This window comes from Myotis myotis, unplaced genomic scaffold (genome assembly GCF_014108235.1).
Source record: "Myotis myotis isolate mMyoMyo1 unplaced genomic scaffold, mMyoMyo1.p scaffold_m19_p_3, whole genome shotgun sequence".
NCBI lineage: Eukaryota > Metazoa > Chordata > Mammalia > Chiroptera > Vespertilionidae > Myotis > Myotis myotis.
In genome coordinates, this window is record NW_023416335.1 from 113,765,676 (window position 1) to 113,786,829 (window position 21,154).

Genomic DNA, 21,154 nt, shown 5'->3' on the forward strand with positions numbered 1-21,154 from the left:
CAGTCCACGGCAGGCTTAGGCGGGAGGAAGCATCCTTCTCTTGGGGCCTTAAGCCACTGCTGGGTCACTCCTTCCTTCTCCAGGACGACGGAGCTCGGGCTGCGCACGGAGCAAGAGTCTGGCTACGCCCTCCGCTAGCCCCGTGGTGTGGAGAACCAGCTGTTCCGGGGCAGGCTCCATTCTGCAGGGGCTTGCATTTCTGCTGGGCTGAGCAACAGCACAGCAAAGGGTCGGAGAGCCGCCCTCTGGATGGGTAAGATGCAGCTGTGGGCTTCCTTACTCAGCCATTTGCAACACACAACTATCTGAGGCTTTGGCCATTCCCTGAGAGACAACTTACATTTAGAATGAAGATGCATGTGCTCTGTATCATCTCAGCTTTACTCATTAAACCCAAATCAGATTAACTTCCCATCTACTCTCATCCCAGACACACATCCCTGTCTGGTGGGACAGAGGGGGCTGCCCATGTTCACTCTCTCCAGGGTTCTCTTACGGACTTTCCTTCCCTTCGGCGCCTGCTTACATAGCCTGGGTAGCTGCTTACTCAGGGTGGGCAGCTAGCCATCCCAGAGCACCCAGTCCCACTCCATCCCTTTCCAGGATGTGCCTGCTGCCCCCACTGCAGCCCACCCATGAGCAGGAGTTCAGGCGGCCCCCACCTTCCCACAGCGCCTCCTCCCGGGGTACTGAGACTCTGGGCTGTGCTGGGCGGGGCTCTGGAGCTGGAAGACTGAGGGTCTCTGGAACCTCCTTCTGTTTGAGGGCCTGTGGCTTCTGCTGGTGGCAGCTGTGCGCCTGTCACAGGAGGACTAAGGAGATGTAATGCCAGAGGATGAACCAAGTGGCCTCTGTATGTTCTCATGAAGTGCAGGATGCGGAGGCTGCCAGCTAGTCTGAAAGGGCGCTTTCCTTCAGAAAGGGAGAAAGGACGTCCTGAATCCAAGACAAAGCAACGTAAAGGCCGAGGAGGAGCACTGCTTCCCCCGGAGGGGAGGGCGCCTCTGCTCAGACTTCATTGAGCAGAGTCCACAGCGACTTCAGGGCCAGGTCAGGGAGGAGGACACAAGGCCACAGCGTCGTGGAGGAATGGGGTCAAAGGTCACATAATTGACCATTGAATGTGAGGCTCTGTGGCTGAGCATCTTTGGGAAACAGTAGACAGCCCAGAGAGGACAACTGGAAGGCACTGTGTTTGAGCAAAAGGGGGCAAGCCTGTGTATTTTCAGTGAAAATCCGTTTTGTGTGCTTCGAGGTGGGGGCTCTGGCAGTTTGGCTTCTATTCATGCGGAGCTAGCTATGGCACACGTGCTGATTTTGATTAAACACCTTATGGTCATTTTGAAATAAAAATCAGGCCCAATCTTTATCGGCACTTAAGGAAGTCTGGAGGCCGGTGTCGGGGGCCACTGCATTTCAGGTCAGGCTGACGAACAACCCGACCCACCAGCTGTTCTGATGCAGTTACCGTGGGGTGAGGATGAGGAGGGTGTTTTGCCACACGTTCCCCAGTGACTCCCATGTGCGGGCAGAGGCGAGCGGACGGCTGGATTTGTCGGAGGGAGACCCTGCAGCAGTCAGAGGTGCACGTGTCTCAGCGCACGAGCTCCCAGCCTGAGCGAAGCCGCAGGAGCTCCTGCGCTGCTGGTGTGGGGCGCTGGGCGGCCAGAGGCCGGGTTGGTCGACTGTGAAGCTGGTGGAGCACAGCTGCGGACAGATGTCACTCTCCATAGGGTCAGCATTGCCAAATGCAAATTGTCCCCGATAAAGAAGCCTGAGGGTGGGTAGTCCGAGCTGGAGAGCTGAAACCACAGACCTCAGAACTTCCCATCGCAGCCGTGCACTGAGTTTCCTGCACAGAGCGAACGCGGATTCTACTGCATGAGAACTGGCGATGTCCCTGCCTCGCCTCCCTCACTGCCTGCACTCTCTCTGCTGGCCGTGGGGGGGGGGGGGGGGGCGGCGGTGAGGGGGGGGCGGCTGTGGTCAGGCTGGCCGCCCATGCTCCGCAGCAGGGGCCAAGTCAGGCCTGAACGAGTCACAGGTTTCAATCATCCATCCCTCCAGCCAGTGGGTGTCTGCAGCAGGTTTACTCAGACCTACAGCACTGGGGTGTTAGTTCTACCAGAAAATGTTCCCTGTCTTCACAGCTGGAAGTAAACTCTCAGTTCCTAAGCACGTCTCTGCTGCTCACCCAGGATCAGTTCCCTCAGAACTTCCCTGGCGATCGCCTGAGGCATGGGTCAAGCACGCCCACGGTTTATAAATCTGGGCGTCTCTGGCAGGGCCCTGACGTGTGCCCGGTGTGCAGTGGGCACTCCAGATATTCCTGGCCTAGGTGAATGGGTAACTAGATTCGCTTTAGTGAATAAGGATCAAGAAGAACAGAACTCAGAGGCCTCATAAGGTAAAGCCCTTTTTAAATGCTCACAGGTAGCTTCTGCAACTCATTCTCAATGTCAGGCCTCCTTTCCCTCAATCCCTCAACACGAAAGCTCCGAAACGCTGCTGTGTCCCAGCTTAAAGGCGAGGTGAGGGCTCATCTCCCGGCTGTGCTTCTGCTCACAGGACGCTGAGGGCGCTCTGCCCGCGCCGAGCCCCACCGGTGGACAGGCTCTGCCCAGCAGTGGCCTCAGCTGCGTGGTTTCCAGACACGGCACTGAAAGGGAGCTTTCACTCCGAGGGCCCCTCGAAGCACCCTCTCCTGCCTGGCAGCCACCTCCTGCCCTCCCTCCCACCTCTTGGCACCTTCTCAGCCAATCCAGAACTTTGGACCAGAAGTCTCTTCGTGGACACAGGTATAAACACGTTCTCTGTGCAAAACTGGGAGCGAATGGCCCAGGGATACAGAGGCTCAGAGCCGCTATCTGCACCGGGTTGGGGATGTATCCAAGGGCCATGCTAGCACTGCAGACAGCGCAGGACAAACGTCTGCTTACAGGGGTTATGCTCTGCGAGCTCAGGAGGCAAGATGCTGGAGACCTGGCTCTAACATTAGCACCAGTGTGACTTTAGCCGTAACCTATTCTGTTTCCTGGTCTGTAAGTCTAAACAACCTTAAGCAGGCAGGTGTGTCTGGTTTCCACAGAAAAGATGCTGAATGGAATAAAACGTGTCAAATGGGAGATTTTTAATGACAACAATGGTGCTTATTATTACTCTGGAATTCTCCTTGTGCCCATTAGGCTCACAAGCCTCTGGGGACCGTCACCGTCCAGGGTGTCCACTTGGAGGCAGTGGGAGGGGGGCAGCCTGAGACTTAGCGTGCTCTTTGCAAATGCCATTAGCAGGCCACAGGAAACAATGCACCACTTAGAAGGCGGGTATTAAGGCAACAGAGCTTTGGGGACTTAGAAAGAGGAGAAAAGAACAGAGCAGAACTGGTTCTCATGGAAGCAGCGTCTCCGGTCAGCGCCCACAGTGATGGACAAGGAGGCTCCCGCTCCTGCCTGCTGCACCTGACGGGCTCCCTGGGAACATTCTCTACTCATTCCAGATGAATCGCTCTCTCTAGTAAGACCTCTGGGCCAATGGACACAGACAGTAGGGGAGTGAGGGCATGTGCTGGGGGGTGGAAGTGGCTGGGGAGAGGTCAATGGGGGGAAAAAGAGACATATGTAATACTTTCAACAATAAAGAATTTATATTAAAAAATAATGCATTTAACTGCAAACAAACAAACAAACAAACAAAAAAACTTCTGGGCCAGCTAGTGGCAGTCATGCTTTTATTTGGCAAGTTCAAACCTACGACCTACTCTGTGCAGGCACATTCAGGTACCAAAATTCTAGCAGTAAGCCTGGCAGACAGTTCTCTCTTGGTGCTTGAGAGGATGGCCATGAAGTGTCTAGAGCAGTGGTTCTCAACCTTCCTAATGCCGCGACCCTTTAATACAGTCCCTCATGTTGTGGTGACCCCCAACCATAAAATTATTTTCGTTGCTTCTTCATAACTGTAATGTTGCTACTGTTATGAATCATAATGTAAATATCTGATATGCAGGATGTATTTAGGCGACCCCTGTGAAAGGGTCATTTGACCCCCAAATGGGGTCGCGACCCACAGGTTGAGAACCGCTGGTCTAGAAGGAGAACTTTCTAGGCAGGAAGGAGGAGCACACTCAGCAGAACAAGGAGAGGGAGGCCAGAAAGGCAGGAGGGGAGGAAAGGAGGCAACAGAGGAAGAAATGAAATCAGAGAGGGAACTTTACAAGTAGCTCACCTGTGGACAGGATTCCGGGCTCAAGTAGCATGGCTCCCCTCCACCTTCCACCTGCACATCCCAACAGCAGAGACAGAGCGCAGCACAAACACATACCTGCTCTTGGTGCTGACACCGGATCCGCAGCAGCTGGGCGCTGTGCTCCTCCTGAAGGCGCGTCATCTCCGCCTGGAACTGCAGCTGCAGCCGCCCCTGCAGGTCCTGGAGCTCGGCCTGCTGCTGCCAGCCCAGCTTCCTCACCTCGTCCTCAAACCGCCTCTCCAGCTCTTCCTTCTCCTTCTGTAGTTTCTCACACCTGGCTGTGTTGAAGGCTGGGGACAGAACAGCATCTTTGTGAAAATTGGAGAAGAGGCACCAGGAGGTTTCAGCATCCACGGTAGAGCATCAAGGTTAGTGTCACAACCGGGGCAAGACCCTCTTGCTTTGGAAGAGCCTCACAGCCTGTAAAGGGCTTTCCCATCTACTGCACTGCACGTGTGGGGAAGCCCGAGGTCGCCTGCTGTGGATAGAAAGGACTGTGGAGGCAAACTTGGGCTTTCTGACTGCCAGCCCCATGGTCCTGCCACTAGAGCAGGGCTCCTCTGAGGGCCCACAGACCATGGGCATCAACATCATTGGGGGTTTGTCCGGCAGGGACTCTCCCAGGCACACGCTGGGTGGGTCAGGGGCCCTGGGGAAGCAGCCCAGGACCTAAACGTTTCATAAGGTCTCAGTGGGTGACTCCTCTGCCCGTTGGGCTCGAGAGACCTGTGCATTCCTGGGAGCTGAGACGGGACAGGCGAAGCGCCAGGTTAAAGGCTGTTCTCCCCAGGCTGAAATGCTGAACTGGACATTCACAGAGGAAGTTCGGGTCTCCATTCAGGGACCTGAGGCTGCACAGTAACCAGCAATACCCCCTGGCATAGGCTGCCTCCCGGTCCCCGGCCTGGGGCGCTTCCCAGGCCGCCAGCAGAGGACAAGCCAATGACAGCAGCCACTGACCCACTGGTTCTTCGCATCGGTGCCTCCCCTGGGCTGTGGGCAAGAGGACTGCGATCATTTGCAAGATCTCTGTCTCAGCTGCAAACTGCTTCCATGAGGAGAAAAGCACCTCGGCAATCTACTATGTTTAGGTCAAGGGGTGCTGATTTTCACTCGCAGGGCACAGACGTCCAGGTGCAGGCACAGGTCATTACGGCCCACAAGGACGGTGCTGCCACGCTCGCCTCCTGTGTGCATGCGCAGAAATCACCACTTACTTCAAAATCGAGTGAGCAGGTCGGGCTGGTTGGTGATAACCTGCACTCCAGGGGTGCTTGGCTATGGTCAGACATATACGTCCACGGTAGTTAGGCTTTGAAACACCCTGATCAGAAGTCCCGCCTTAAGGATGAGCTAATTCAAGGGCTACTTGGCCACATTTGGCACTAAAAAAGTTTGTTAATCAGCACATGGGATGCTTCAAAGTATTTTCCCCCTGATGTAATGAGTGGGTTGATGGATAGGCACCTTGCCCTTGGACAGCGCAGCAGCCTAACACTGCCCCCAGTGGTCTTTTTGGCCAATTGCCCCAGTGTCCCATGCCCCACTCTTGTGTGGGGGAATCTGATCCACATCTGAAGTTGTGATCAGGATCTGCTACTGTAACCAGGTGAACAGAGGGGCGGGTGCTGGGTGCTGCTTCCCCCGGGGGTAGGCAGTAAGCGGAGGCACTGTTGCGGAGAATTTCAAAGCCATAATCACCGGCTTGAATTGCCACCTCATGTCAGCAATTCTAAAGACTGTTGGTGAAAAATACTCCTCAGAACAGTCCTTTGTTGGTCTGCATCCTAAACAATTGCTACAATTACCGTTGAGGTTTTTAACAATAATTTTCATATTTTAAAAAGATCACAGAGAAAACTTGAAAGTATGGCCCGAGGACATACTTGTACAAATAACCTTCCCTCCCCCGACCCCCGGATCATTTGAGAGTAATATGCTTGACCTGCCACCAACCCCAAATTCCTTAGTATATATATTCCCTACCAACAAGGACCTTCTCCATGATCGTAATTCAGTCGTCAAAGTCAGGGAGTCAACATCGATCCAATAGCGCCACTGATGCTCAGGCCCACGTAAGTCCCACTGATGGTCCTAATAATGTCCTTTCCATGAAAAGTCCTGAACCAAGTCCTGTCTCCTTGCTCTCCTTTTGTCTAGGACAGCCCTCAGCCTTTCCTTTGCGTTCAGGCCCTAGACACCTTTAAAGGAGACAGGCCAGCTGTTCCCTAGAAAGCCTCTCATTCGGTGTCAAAGAAGTGATGTTGTGTGTACTCTTTTCATTTGAATGTTGATGCATTTTTTTATGTTTTTAAATGTTATTTTATTGTTTAAGGTATTAAAAATAGTAGTACATATGTTAATATGTTAATGCATTTTTAATTGTTTATATAGATTCAGGAAAATCATGCTTAGTATAATAATCATCATTGCAGGATTATACTGGAAATGATTTTGTGGTTACAAAAGGTCTGGCCTAGGTTTCAAATATGTTAAATATGATATAGATATTATTGTCACAGGCCTGAGGTGAGGGGCAGATTGCTGGGAGTACACTGGGCTTCCCACCACAAGCAGTATAACAGCATCTTGCTGGCTTACTAATAAATAGGGACGTGATTAGCAGAGTCAGCTGAGGCTTTCGATACCTGGTAGTGTGGTCATTGTGGGGGTCAGCATCCTCCTCTACCTCTGACCACTGGAGGCTACAGTCCCTATGAAAAGAACCCACAGACCGAAGTGGCTCAGGCCTGGTGGCAGGGGTGTGGGATGCCAGGGCAGGTTTCTGGGTGTCTGGGCCTCTTCGGAGGGTGCTTTTGTTTTTGTAACCATGTTAACTGACTCATAGTGTTCCCCCCCGCCCCGCCCCATGTAGTGTATCATGCCATGGTCAATGGGATCAAAATAAAACAATGACAACAATATGTCCTCTGTGTTTAAAATAGGTCTGCAATGCAGTGCCCTGAGAGGAGACACACATGGCCAGGAAGCACGAGAACAGATGGCTAGCACCATTCATGATAAAATACATGCAAACTGAAGCAACACATTTTTTAAATCTAAAAGACCAATAAAAATGAAATACTCTGGTAATATAGGAAGGGTCTGAGGAAACTCACATTCAGTGGACTATTGGTGGGAACACAGTTGATACGCTGCTTTGAGGGCACAATATCTTTAAAAATGTCAATGAAAGAATTGGTGTCCTGGCCAGTGTGGCCTAGGGTTAGAGCATCGACTCATACACCAGAGGGTCTCAGGTTTGCTTTCCGGTCAAGGGTACGTTCCTGGGTTGCAGGTTTGATTACCGGACTTCAGGGTGCATGTGGAAGGCAACCAAACCAATTGATGTGTCTCCCTAACCTCTCTCTCTCTCTCTCCTCCCTCCCTCCCACCCTTTCATTCTCTCTAAAAATCAATGGAGAAAATATCCTCAGGTGAGAATTAACAACAACAACAAAAAAATAAAAATAAATGGTAGGATTTGTAGCCTTAGGGAGTGACAACTAAACAGTATGGGATTTCTTTTTGGGGGGTGATGAAAATGTTTCAGAATAGATTGTAATGACAGTTTCAGAACTCTATGGATACACTAAAAACCATTGAGTTGTACATTTTAGATGGATAAATTATATATAGTACATGAATTATATCTTACAGTTTTTTTACAAAAAAATGAAAATTTAAAAATAACATGACAAAAAATGACTTAAAGGATAAATTTAGATTTTTTTAGAGAAGGAAAACTCATCTTATTATTTAAAACTCTACACAACAGTGGTAAAAACATATGATGGCAAAATAAAACAAAAATGAAAACCTTATCACTATGCTGTTTCACACACACACACACACACACACACACACACACGGATATAGGCAGAATCTAATGGGACCAAAGATGGAATAAAACAGATAAAAAGATTATAAAATGAATAAAAATAAATCAGCTACATTGAAAAAAATAACATGAAGGTTTTAACACAAGTGCATACAAGAACATTTGGTCAAGAGTTACTACAATGTGATTTGCCTTAGGGAACTATTGGAAAGTTAGTTAAATAAATGATAATGAATCCAATATACAGGAGTGGGCAAAAGTAGGTTTATAGTTATAATACAAATAAATAATAATACAAGAATAAACTCTGTGCTTCACACACTCACAACTGTAACCCCACTTCTGCCCACCCTATACATATAGAACAAATCCTATACATAATGGGCTATAGGGAACCAGTAAAAAAAATAAGGTAAAAATTTTTTTTTGTGATATAATGGAATGATTTCTGTAATACATTATTAAACAGAAAAGGCAAGGTACAGAAATAGTATGCTTCCATAGTTCTATTTGTAATGGAAATGTATTTATCTTTCTGTCTCTCCTCCCTCAGGAGCTTGTGTGCCTGTTACAGGACTCATTGCCCGGTGGACACCTGCAAATATATATATTTAACAACATTCTATTGTTGGTTCACATGCTTTACGAGTAAAAACCATTTTTCACATTACTACCATAATGAAGGAGAGATGGGGTTTGAAAAGGTTATAGTATCTGGAGGTCAGAGATGCCCTGACTCTTCTCTATCTCCTGCGATTTTAGTTATGTCAGTGGCAGGATGATTCATGGGCCTGGCTCCCGATCTGGGGGCTGGGAGGCCATTGCTTTTCATCCTCGAGCTGCCCCTGAATGTGCTGCTCCCTTAAATAAATCAGGAGCAGTAGAGGCCTGTTTCGTTGCCTCTAAATTGGCAAAGTAATCCTTTTTTTTTTACATATAATCCCCTTTTTTAGATATAGCCCCAATCTCCAAATTCCCAACTGCTATTATGTATAAGAGAGGTGATGATCTCCACCTGATGACCCCATGCTAAGCCCCAGGCCTGCAGAAGATACTGGATAAGAAGAGCAGCTGGGGCCCCAAGGGGAAGAGCTCTAATAACAGAGTCCCTCAAGAAATAAATATCCTCTTGCCTCTGGTAAATCTTCAAAGATGTATCTAGTCAGGCATTTTGCAGTCAGAGATTAACGGAGGCTAATTTAATGATATTAGACAACATCTGGAGTCTTCCTTTCTTCATGTGAAAACAGTTGGTACTTTGCCATAGAGGCCAACACCCCAGTAATAAATCCCTAGAACCCAAGTTGCTGAGAAAATAGTTTCTAAAATAATGGGATTGTGATTGGCCAAGAGAATATATCACTCCTAATTCGTGAGTATGAGTTTAAAAAACAAAAGCAGAATTAGAATCTGTTGTAAGTTTAAATATTTGAGCATATATATGTGTGTGTGTGTGTGTGTGTGCGCATGAATATTCATAGTGTGTGTATGTGATGTTAAAATACCTAAAATATTATTACAGCTGTATTTATAACATCCTCAGACATATCTACCTCAAAGACACCAACCTGCCAGCCTATGAGTGTGAAGCACAACGAGACAACGGCCCTCGGGACCACGGCACACAATGCCACGGAGCCGTTTGCAACGCAGGCTTAATTTCAACCACAGTTCACATGTCAAGTGAGAGGGAAAAACTCAGTGAGCAAGATCAAGTTACTTGAAGTAGACGCTCCAAATGTCTGATGAATAACTACAAGTTTTTGTTGGTTTACCAATGAGGTAGCAAGTTTGGTGGTTAACAGCACTAGACTTAAACTGGAGAGAAGGATCTGGCCCTACAGATCACGATAAAAACATAAAAAATGATATTATGTTGCCTCTTATGTCCCAGAGTATGCTTTAGATATATCAATTGTACAACAAATCATTGAATATGATGACATGATACTGTTCCACTAAGTGGAAATATTATGATGTCACTTTTAAGAGCTGAATGTACCCCTGCCCTTCCAGGGCCTCAAAACATGGCCTTTGGAGAGGATTTTTACAGATTTTAATTAAGTTAAAATGAGGTCATTAGAGTAGATCCTAATCCGGTATGACTGGCATCCTAATGAGAACTTAGGAATTAGGACACAGATCCCTAGAGACAGAAGAGGGTGTGAGGACACAGGGGGAAGGTGCCATCTGTACGCCACGGAGAGAGGCCTCGGAAGAAGCCAGCCCCGCCAGCAGTTTGATCTCAGATTGCTAGCCTGGGCCACTGTGAGAAAATAAGTTTGTGTTATTTGAGTCCCTCAGCCTGTGGCCTAGTCGCTGTTGTTACATATTGCTGGCAGGAGATCTCACAGTTAGGTAAATGATTAAGTTGTTTCTTTAGGAGATGGAAATAAATAAAAGGACAGAATTTAAGGAAAAAATTTACCATAAAAATTACCCATTATCTCACTAAACCAAGAAAAATGGAATTTCCAAGTGCAAAATCCTTCTTAGTTATTGAAGTCCTGTGACTTCTTTATACTCTGTTGGGCATTTCCCATGTCTTCCCACCGAACATTCTGGTGGCTACCTTACCCTCTCACGTTGAGGTATTATAAATTGTATGCCCTTTTGCTGAACACACTAGTTTGTCCATATATATATATATATATATATATATATATATATATATATAGAATATATATATACATATATATACATATATATACATATATATACATATATATATATATTAGGCTAAATTCATAGGGGTTAAAGATTATTAGCATCTTTATGCTGTGGTTTTATTGTCTCTTTTTTCCTGTTTTTTGATGGCAGCAATCCTGTAACAAATGGGCACTGACCAGGAGGAGCTGTGATGCCTGAAAAATGCCCTCTAGTGACGCTGCCTTTGTCCAAACTTGTCAGATCTCAGCGACAGGCAGGCTCATGGAACACGCTACCTGGGATCTAGGGCACACTGCCCTCTGCAGCCCAACCCTCTTTTTCTTTCCTTAGGACCCTTTTTGGGAAAATGTCATGAAGGAGGGGCTGAAAATGGACTATGAAAGGATCATGGACCAAGGGTAGAAGTGGGAGTGAAAGAGCCATCTCTGCAGGCCCTGGGGGAGCTTGTGCCATGGAGACAGCAGCTCCCGTTTGTGGTGCTTCCTGGGACAGCTCGCCCCGCCGAGACAGGTAGTTACCCACTGTCACCCGCCCGCCAGGTGTCCATGGGTAGCCTAACCTCCATGTGCAAGGAGCAGGTAACAGACTGACCCGAGGCCACGAGGAGTGGGCCAGGCCCTAAAGAGCAGGTGCTGGTGCCCGGCCCAGACTTCTCGCGTCTCCACTCAACGGCGGTGGGAGCGGCCACAGTGCCAGCCCAGCGAGGAGGCAAGGCGTTGGCATATCACTCTTCAGGCACTCGCTGTTTTGAACTGAATCTCCTCACCTGTCTCCCTTGCCAGTGGGTGGGGACTGTGCCATAATTAATTTTGTACTTGTGGCCAGATAGGCAGGCCGAGTCAACAGAGTAATTGAATGTACTGAGCCCCCGCTATGCGCCCAGACACACTGTCATGGAGGCAAACATGAGAAAAGTGTTCACATGCACAATTGTAGATTAAAAACCTCTTGAGCTAACAGCAGTGAAGAAAGTCAAACAAGAGTAAACCTGGGAAGCCTGGGCAGAGGGAGGTTAGCTGCTGGGTAGACAGGAAGGCCACGCTGAGGTGACACTGTCCAGACAGATAGGAATGACAGACAGACGCGTGTGCAGAGATGGAGGGAGGGAGTTCTGGGTGGAAGGGACTGCCAGTGCAGAGTCCTGAGGCGGGACAATTTCAGCATACCAGGAGCCGAGCGACAACCCCCTGGAGCGTCCCTGACAGGCCAAGTGGAGCAGCTGAAGTTCAAGAGACAGGAGGGGCCTGGTCTGCAGGGCCTGTGGTCCCAGGAAAGGAGCCAGGGTTACACTCTGGTGACAGTGGGAAGCCCCGACAGTGCTCAATAGGGCTAACGAGGGCTTTCCCGGGACCCCTCTGCTGCAGCAGGAGCACAGAGGCAGGAGGCGAGGAAAGCCCGAGGCAGGTCTGATGGTGACTGGGAGGGCAGCTCCTGCGGGGGAGGGGCGGATTCACTGCGAGGTATCTGGAGGCAAAGCCACCTTGATTTGCTCCTGGGTCAGATGAGGGAGGCAAAGGAAAGACCGGAATTAAGGAGGCCTCAGGTTCTCAGTCAGAGCAACTGGGGGTGGGGTGCCATTTAGGGAGGTGGGACATCGGAGGGGGACTCCAACTGGGGAGAAAACCGCACAATAGACAGCATGCGAGTCTGCTGCACTAAGAGAGGAAGGGATTCATGTACATCTACGGGCCCACAGCCCATGGACACTCCTCCGGTCCACGGTACCCAGGGAGGGCCTTTCTAGATGTTGTCAATTAGTATGAAAAATGTGAAATTCAGCACTACTGCTTTTTGACACTTTAATGATTAATGATGTGATTGCATTTCACAGGGTTGCTGTGGTCAATTTTATAAAAGTGTCAAAGTCTTAAAAGCATGCGACCTCGGAACAGACTGGCTGTTACACTGCACACAGTGAAGTGGGGGCAGACTGACAGATGTGTTTTGCTCGTTTGGGTGTGTAAATGGCTTGTGCAAGGACATGAGATGTGGCTTCAGTAAGACAAAAAGAGCCTTTCCTAGCTGCTAGGCGTTGTGAATGCTGCGTAACAAAACAGAAAGGTTGCTCATCACTGTCACATTTTAAAGTACGCTAATACAGGGTGTCCCAAAAAAATGTGTACGCACTTAACAGTTGATAGCTCAATTGCTGTTTCTTTCTTTTCAGATTTAACCCATTGGAGTTAATAGTTACTCAAAGTGTGTACACATTTTTTTTGGGAAATCCTGTATTTTACTTACCTGTGTCTAACTTTGGAAACAGGGCTCCCAAACTGGATGACTATATATATAAGAGGCTTCAAGGTCCCCAAATACATGTCACAACGTGCAGCACTGAAGGCCCAACCCCAACAACTGAATCTTTCACATAAGAGTGATGTTAAGTAACTCTCGGTACATTGAAGCCTGAATGCCAGCGTTTCTAGATAATGGAGGTTAGAAGGGGGAAGAGTGAAAGCCCAGGAAGGGGAGTGGTCAGGTGACATCTGGAAAGGAGGGGAAATAAAGGCAGAACCGGCATGGCCAGGGAGGCACTTGCAGTAGGCGCACCAGGCCCGGCCTCTGTTCTAGGTTCATCCCATGCTGTGGGCGTTTCTCATCTCTGGACGGAGGAGGTTGGGCACTTCTATGGGCTGAAATGTGTTCCCCTAAATTCACGTTGCATCCCTAACCCCCAGCACCTCAGAATGTAGCCATATTTTGAGATGAGATCTTTGAAGAGGTGATTAAGGTAAAATGAGGCCTTTAAGGTGACTGTAACCAAGAGCCAGCAGGGATGTGTGTGCTCAGAGGCCATGGAGGACACAGGGAGCAGACAGGCATCTGCAATCCACGGAGAGAGGCCTCGGCAGAAACTGTTCTGCCGGCAGCCTGATCTGGACTTCGATCTGATACCCAGGACCGTGAGGACAAGCTCCCGCAGACTGGTGCAGGCGCTCTGAGTGCAGGCTGCCTCTGTCCCATGTTCCAGAATTCTGTGGATGTGTAACTGGAACCTACTTAGGTCACAAAAAAGAGTTCTCTTATGTCCACGGTACTCTCTTAAAGAAGACAGGGGAGGGCATCCCGTTTTTATTATGATTTCTTCCCAAAGTGGACCCCTAAAGCAATAAGCTTCATCTACAGAGAAACTGTGTTTTCTGTAAAATCACGCATTCCCCAGTGCTGAGACATGAATAGTAACATAGTGCTTGGCATTTTTATGTGTTTAGTTTAGAATGTTCTTCAATACACAATACTGCCCTATTTAATCTTCTCAGAAAATTTCAAGCTGGGTAAAGCAGGCATCTTTTTTTTTGTTTTTCTTTAATCCTCACCAGAGGTTATTTTCTCATTGATTTTTAGAGAGAGTGGAAGAGAGAGGGAAAGACAGAGAAATATCGATGTGAAAGAAACACATCGATTAGTTACTTACTGCAGGAACCCTAGCCAGGGCCTGGGCCAGGGAGAAGCCTGCAATCGAGGTACGTGCCCTTGACCAGAATCGAACCTGGGATCCTTGGTCCTGCAGGCTGACGCTCTATCCATTGAGCCAAACCGGCTAGGGCTAAAGCAGGCATCTTTGCTCTGATTTTATAGAGTAGGCAACAGAAGCTCTGAGGGGTTAGAATCTTGTCTGAGGTGACACAGCTGGAAAGTGAGAGCCAGGACTCCAGCCAGGTGTTCTGAAACCCCTGTGTTCTGAAACTCGGGAGAGTCCCTTTGAATGATATGACTCTAGTCTGCTTTATGTTTTGGAAGAAGCAAAAAAACAAACAAAACAAAACAAAACAAAAAAACAGAAAGAAAGAAATATAAAGAAAAACAGTTACTAAGATCCCAATTAGTGGAAGGTTCCATTTCATAATAAATAAATACTTTGTACCATTTTTATGTGTTCTTTAAGACAAAGGATGAGTATTTCAACAAATGGCTAACGACTGACCCCATGTGTGAATATAATTGTAATGCTTCTTGGTCTGGGAGGGGAAAAATACATGGATGATTTATGGGGACAAAGGAGGGAAGAGGAAATGGACTTAAGAGGTTGGTTATAATAAGTTTTGAAGAGAATAGAAAATGCTGTCTACATGAAAACTAATAACTGCTGCCCATAAATAGGAAATGGCTTTCTGGGGAAATGGCTTTGCATGAGCTTGTTTCCTCCTTTCCTCCACATTAATGTGGGCTGGCAGAGTTCTAAAAGCATCCCCAGGCACCGGCTCACCCGCCACGCTGCCCGGGGCAGCCTGAAGGCCAGGTAATGGCTCTGTGTGGGCGCCCTGAGTATTTACTGCTCTGAAATTTTTTGTCTTGTAAAAATGGCATTAAAAAGGTGACCCTATTTGTTACATTAATTGTACCGGTGACATCATCCACATGTCGAACATTCCTTTTCGAAGGAGCTTTTAATAACTTCCTCTAAAACATTTAAATAGAAACGTAAGTGGAGGTACTGGACCCTTTTCACGGTGGAAGTGACACTACAGAGGTCTAAAAACTGGACTCCCATGACCTTGTTACTTAACAGGCTTCCCAGCGGGGCCCATCCCACAGCACGCTGTAACTTAATCCTCCATCCCATAGTGTGCTATTTGGATATGGAGACCAAGGGGCCGCTAAATTTTAAGGCATTTGTTGGTCATAGCCTTAAATGTTGTAATTCCTTCTTTAACAATGTCAAAATCATGGCCCAAGAATTCTGTGCTCTCCTTGATACCGTTGTAATTAACCTAGTTATTAATAACAGGAAAGCAGCAAAGGGAAGACCAAATACTGCAGGCATGTTATTTGGGCAGCTTTACACCCCCAGGCAGCCACTGGTCCATTCCCCGCAGATCCCTGGGGAAAGTACTGGATGAGGGGAGATAGACGCATGCCCAGTAAAGTTGGGGTGACATGGGAAAATACCTTCCTATCAGTCACACCTGGCACGGGTCATTGGCCAGAATGGACATGACCACTGCAGGGGCACAAAATTTGGGATATTAATCCCCTAAACAAAGGAGTTTGATCTCTTGGCTCTTGGTTGACTCCTGGCTTTTGGGGGTCTTGCTCCTGCTTCCTGGCATTCTCCCATATGGCCCACAGCCATGTGGACCCCACACACAATGGACTAATGGGCTACAACTGAGCTGATGCTTTGCCAGACCTGGCTGCAACATGGAACAGGAACTCTGGACACTGGCTCTGATTTTAGCTCTACTGAAACCCCAGCTACACTTCTTCCAGGGCTGGGCTAAGGGAAGGGGACTATGCAGACCCAGGGATGTATTTACATGCAAATTAAAATCATTTTTCCTCCCATGAGAGCCTCAGAAAATTCTTTTTTCTCAAGATTTTGTAAGGACTCCACCCCCAGCAGTCAGTGGGGAAAGGGATACCCCAACTTTCCTGATAACATCTCCAGGCCCATGATTGGTTTTTGTATGAGGGTTTAATGCTTTCAATTTTACACAGTAATGAAGGATTAATGTTTTCAGTCTATAAAACCTCATTTTTTAAAAGATGTGCATTTCCCCATGAATGCATCCCAGCCTCTCCCCATAACTCACAAGTACATCAAATTGACTCCGAGGAACAAAACAGTCCACCTCAAAAGGTTTCTACCCGTGAACTTTAGACACAGACTTAGAAGAAGCAGAGTTTATAGGCGATCTACAGCAGCCTGAGTGAGTTTATGATTAACAGGGATATTTGCCTAATGCCCTGGCTGGACCCTGTGGCGCCCTCGCCTATGGAATCCCATCACTTAACACAAGGCAGGGCGATTTCCATAAGGATTCACAGACGGGGACAAAGCCAGGCCCTCCCTTTCAGTTTTCGAGGAGACGGGCCCCTCGGACAGCGGTGTGGGGAAGCAGGCACACCCCTTTCCGAGTTCCTGGTCCTTCTCACCTGTGGAAGTGAAGTTGTTCTAGTTGATGGGTTTTGGTCCCCACTGCATGGCAGAGCCCATTTAATTGCTTATTGTTTCCTCCTGTGATGTGTCTAGAATAGAACAGCCACCTCACTGCTTCCATGGAATCATTCCGTCCACGCTGGTAGGCGTGACGCTCCTGTGCAGATTACCTCCCCCTAAGCCTTGGCTTCCTCACCTGTAAAATGGGGAGCACACCAGGGCTTACCTCCTAGGGCTAGAAGGTTTAAATAGGATAATTCAGAGTAGGTGCTGAGCATCCTGCCTGCCTTCATTAGTCATTCGGTGCTAGCTGTGGATTGTTTTTGAAGGGTCCATACAATCGCTGCAGTTTTACAAATGGAACCATTTCCCAATCTTCCTGAAGGCCAGGGTGGGATAAGTATAAGACATACATGTATCTAGATGGGCTCAACCTGACTACCGAGGTTCAGGCTCCGGCGCAGACACTGCGGCCTCACTAAGCACTGTTTCGGTGTACTAGTAGTTGATTCGCTCTGGCCTGCTGCACCTCCAAGGACGTTTGAGGAAACCGTTATCGGATAAAGACCTGTGACCACTGTCCTGAGTCTCAGAGACCTGGGAATGACTGCTTGTGTCCAATAAAAAGCCTGAAATAACCATGTCCACCTTATATCACAGGCACAGGGTGGCCAAAGGTGCCCCTTGCCAGGAAAGCCTGTGTGACAATAATCTTCATCAGAACCCTATAATGGTTCTCAACCTTCTGGCCCTTTAAATACAGTTCCTCATGTTGTGACCCAACCATAAAATTATTTTCGTTGCTACTTCATAACTGTAATCTTGCTACTGTTATGAATCATAATGTAAATATCTGATATGCAGGATGGTCTTAGGCGACCCCTATGAAAGGGTCGTTCGACCGCCAAAGGGGTCGAGACCCACAGGTTGAGAACCGCTGCCTTAAGAGGACAAGTTCTCCATTTAGTTATTGTCTAGTTAGAATAGTACATGCCTGTTTTCTAAAATACTAGAGGCCCAGTGCACGAAATTCATGCATGGGGGGTGGGGGTGTCCTTCAGCTCAGCCTGCACCCTCTCCAATCTGGAACCCCTTGGGGGCAGTCAGACATCCCTCTCACAATCTAGGACCACTGGCTCCTAACCACTTCTGCCTGCCTGCCTGATCGTCCCCTAACTGCTCCCCTGCTGGCCTGATCGCCCCAACTACCCTCCCTGCTGGCCCGATCGCCGCCAACTGCCCTCCCTGCTGGCCCAATCACTGCCAACTGCCCTCCCCTGCCAGCCCGATTGCCCCCAACTTCCCTCCCTTGCTGGCCGGATCGCCCCCAACTGCCCTCTTCTGCCGAGACCCACCTCTTCCATGTGAGGCGGTGGAGATGCCGGGACAGGCCTCCTCCCCGCCGCCCAGAGCCGGGAGACCGCAGGCCTCACCATGTGGAGCAGCCGCGGGGCCCCGCCTCCACTGTGTGCACGCCATCTTGTGGCGGCTATCTTGTGATGACATCGCACTCAAGGGTGCGAGGACCACCTAGGCTTTTATTAGTATAGATAATCAGAGAAGCAAGAAGGGCCTTCATATCACACTAGGTACCAGAAGATGCAAACATTTCTCTGCCACAGTTTTCTAGGAAAAGGCCTCGGGCAGAGAGGAAGGGCAGCAGCACAGCGTCTGACCTCTCACACACCTGACGCTCTACTGAGCACCCGCGTCGGGAGGGCCATCGAGCATCACAAGAATTCTGGGAAGTAGGTGCAATTCCTGCTCAATGTTCCCATTTTATCCAAGAGGAGCCTGAGCAGCAGAACCAAGTCAGTCCAGATCTGTGGCTTTCTCACTGCCATGCTCATAGCGGCCACCTGTCCTCTCCGAAGCCAGGGCTTCTCAGGCTGAGTGGCATCAGAATCACGTGCGGGTATTAAAACGCAGGCTACAGGCCCACCCAGAGTCAGTGGGTCTGAGAATCTGCGTTTCTAATAAGTTCCCAGGCGGTGCTGCTACTGGTGGGGCAGGGACCACATACCAGGAAGCACTTCTGTAAGCAAAGATGGTGCTGCTTAAACTTTGACAGATTATCCTGTTAAAGTGCAGGCTCTGACTCAGAGGCTGGGGTGGAGCCTGAGAGCGCGTTTAGACCACTGGTCGCAAGGTCCTGGTGCTCAGTGCTCAGCCCCCAGAGCCTTGCCTCCCCGTGTGCAGAGGACAGCAGGCTTCCCACCTGCGTCCGAAGCAGAGGGCAGACAGCATCTGTCACTAACTATAGGGCCTGCCCGCTGCTGCCCTTCTGAAGTCTAGGCCTACCTGTTCTCTCTCAGCCAGCGTGAGCTCCCAGTGCCGACCTGAGCCTGGGTGTGCAGACTTAGCTCTGAGGCTGTGTCTTTCTGGAGAGTTAGAGTCCCAGGACACTGAATTTCCTTTCAGATTCTTGCATGTGGCTTCCCATCCTCCTCACCTTTTAGTTGGAGTCATATATACAGTGACACCTTGTCCCCCTGGCCACACCATGCACCCCAGGCAGTAAGGAGGCTGGCACTGCTCACAGCTATTCTCTCCTGCCCAAGTCCTTCCTGGCTCCACGTCACCGCGACAGATGAAGCCCTCACGGGCTCCCCCTGCTGGGATAAATGAGGAAGAAACAGGGTTTGGGAATAGAAGAGGGAAATAAGAGAGGATGGCAGAGCAGGAATAGAGGCGTTTGCATTGACTTTTTGATAAGAAGAAGAATCTGAAGAAAAGCACTGTAAATTTGGATGTAAATGCTGAGTCCATTGGGGGCAGGGAGCTGAGAAACAAGAATGAGGAGCTGATGCCTGAGGTTAGGGCTGTCCTGGGACCAGGGGCCACCAACAGGCCTGGCCATAATATGGGGAACCACACCTATTGGATGGAGAGGCAGATATTAAAATAGAACAAAACAAAAACACTCTCTCTGAGTAGGCACACGAGGCAGAGCGCTTATTGGAAAAACAGGCAGGGTCTCTGTTCAAACATCTGTTGGACAGCTCATTACCCTGGGCAAGGCAACCACTGGTTTGCTGAATCTCATATTCCCATCTGTAAAACGGGCATAATACAAGCTAACCTGCAGCAGGGTTATTGGGAGAATTGGAAACCATGAATTTACAATTCCAGACATCCCGCAGGCATGCAAATGCAGATTTGATTATGAATGTGTGGGTAGTCCTCAATCATCTGGTGAAAATCCCAGGGCAGGAGAGCCTGGCATGCCTCTAGAGAGTAAGTGATGGAAAAAGAAATTCATTTAAATGTACAAAATGGCATAACATTATTTTTATTTAGTCTGCTGTATTATTTTATTTAGTAAGTACAAAAGTATTTTAAGAGTTTTCCTTGTAAGCTCTGTCACCCCAAATAATTTTCCCCCTGTGCCTTAAATCCCTGGAATACAAGCTCTTGCCCATGGGATTCAGGAAACAGACCTTGACTCCCCAGCACAGCCCGAACCCTGAGGGCCCTTGGTCTGCTGGCAGGAAGGGAGACTCAGATGGATAAGTGAACAATGACAGCAATGTGACAATCACTATGAAATTGTGTATGGAAGCAGAGAAGTGCTCTGAAGCAGGCATCCCTCTCAGGAGAAATGGCCCTGCTGGGGCGTTAAGGAGGTGATGGCAGACTAGTTTTCCAGGAAGCTGGGGAGGTTGGTGGGTGGGGAGAGGGAGCGGGCAGTTCAGGAGGAAGCAGTGAAGTGGGCAGAACTTCAGTGGAGGATGTGGAGAGGGGGCAGCAGGGGTACGTCTGGCAGGGCAGCAGCAGTCCCACTACACTGTGCTAAAATGTTTGAATTCTACTTGTCTTAAGAATGATATAAAGCCACTGAAGGATCTTTCTGTATCTTAGTGTTGTTATTGTTTTTTAATCCTCAACCGAGGATATTTTTTCCATTGATTTTTAGAGAGAGGAAGAGAGGGGCGGGGGGAGAGGGAGAAAAACATCGATGTGAGAGAGACACATGGATTGGTTGCCTCCCACACATGCCCCTACTGGGGCTGGGTAACCTTCATCAGGGGTACATGCCCTTGACCGGGAATTGAACATGCCATCCTTTGGTCTGTGGGCCAACACTCTAACCACTGAGCAAGACTGGCCAGGCTATTATAGTGCTTTAATTTTTATATTTTGCATGCAAAAAAATTTCAAGCAACATGGAAAGGAATATAGTGAGCAGTAATTTCCCTTCCTTCCCTAGACCCCCTAGCTAGGGACAACCACTGTTCTTGTCATAGGCAGACATGCTTCTGGTTACTGATGGATTTTAATCATCGAAATGACAGAGGATGGATGTATGGGCAAGCAGAGAGGTAAAGGGTATAGTGAGGAGGTTTTTACAAAAAACTAAGTCACTACGTGAATGCATAGGATTCTAATCAACTGGACCTGGTGACTCACTGGACATCGAGTGTGAAGAAGAGGGAGAGGCGGAGTCGGTGATGGCGTCCAGCTTTCTGGACAGTTTACTCTGTGGATTGTGGTGTCAATAACTGAGCTAAAGTTGGTGG

The 21,154-nt window shown here is 48.5% G+C and overlaps 1 protein-coding gene across 2 annotated transcripts in view; it reads right to left on the bottom strand.

Moving 5' to 3' along the window:
• MTUS2 (microtubule associated scaffold protein 2) overlaps nt 1–21,154 on the bottom strand; it is a 554,541-nt gene that overhangs the window by 17,023 nt on the left and 516,364 nt on the right. For both annotated transcript variants that reach the window (XM_036300894.1, XM_036300895.1), the window contains one exon: nt 4,318–4,532. In XM_036300894.1, the coding sequence (XP_036156787.1) occupies nt 4,318–4,532 (215 nt within the window). The remainder of the gene's footprint in view (nt 1–4,317; nt 4,533–21,154) is intronic.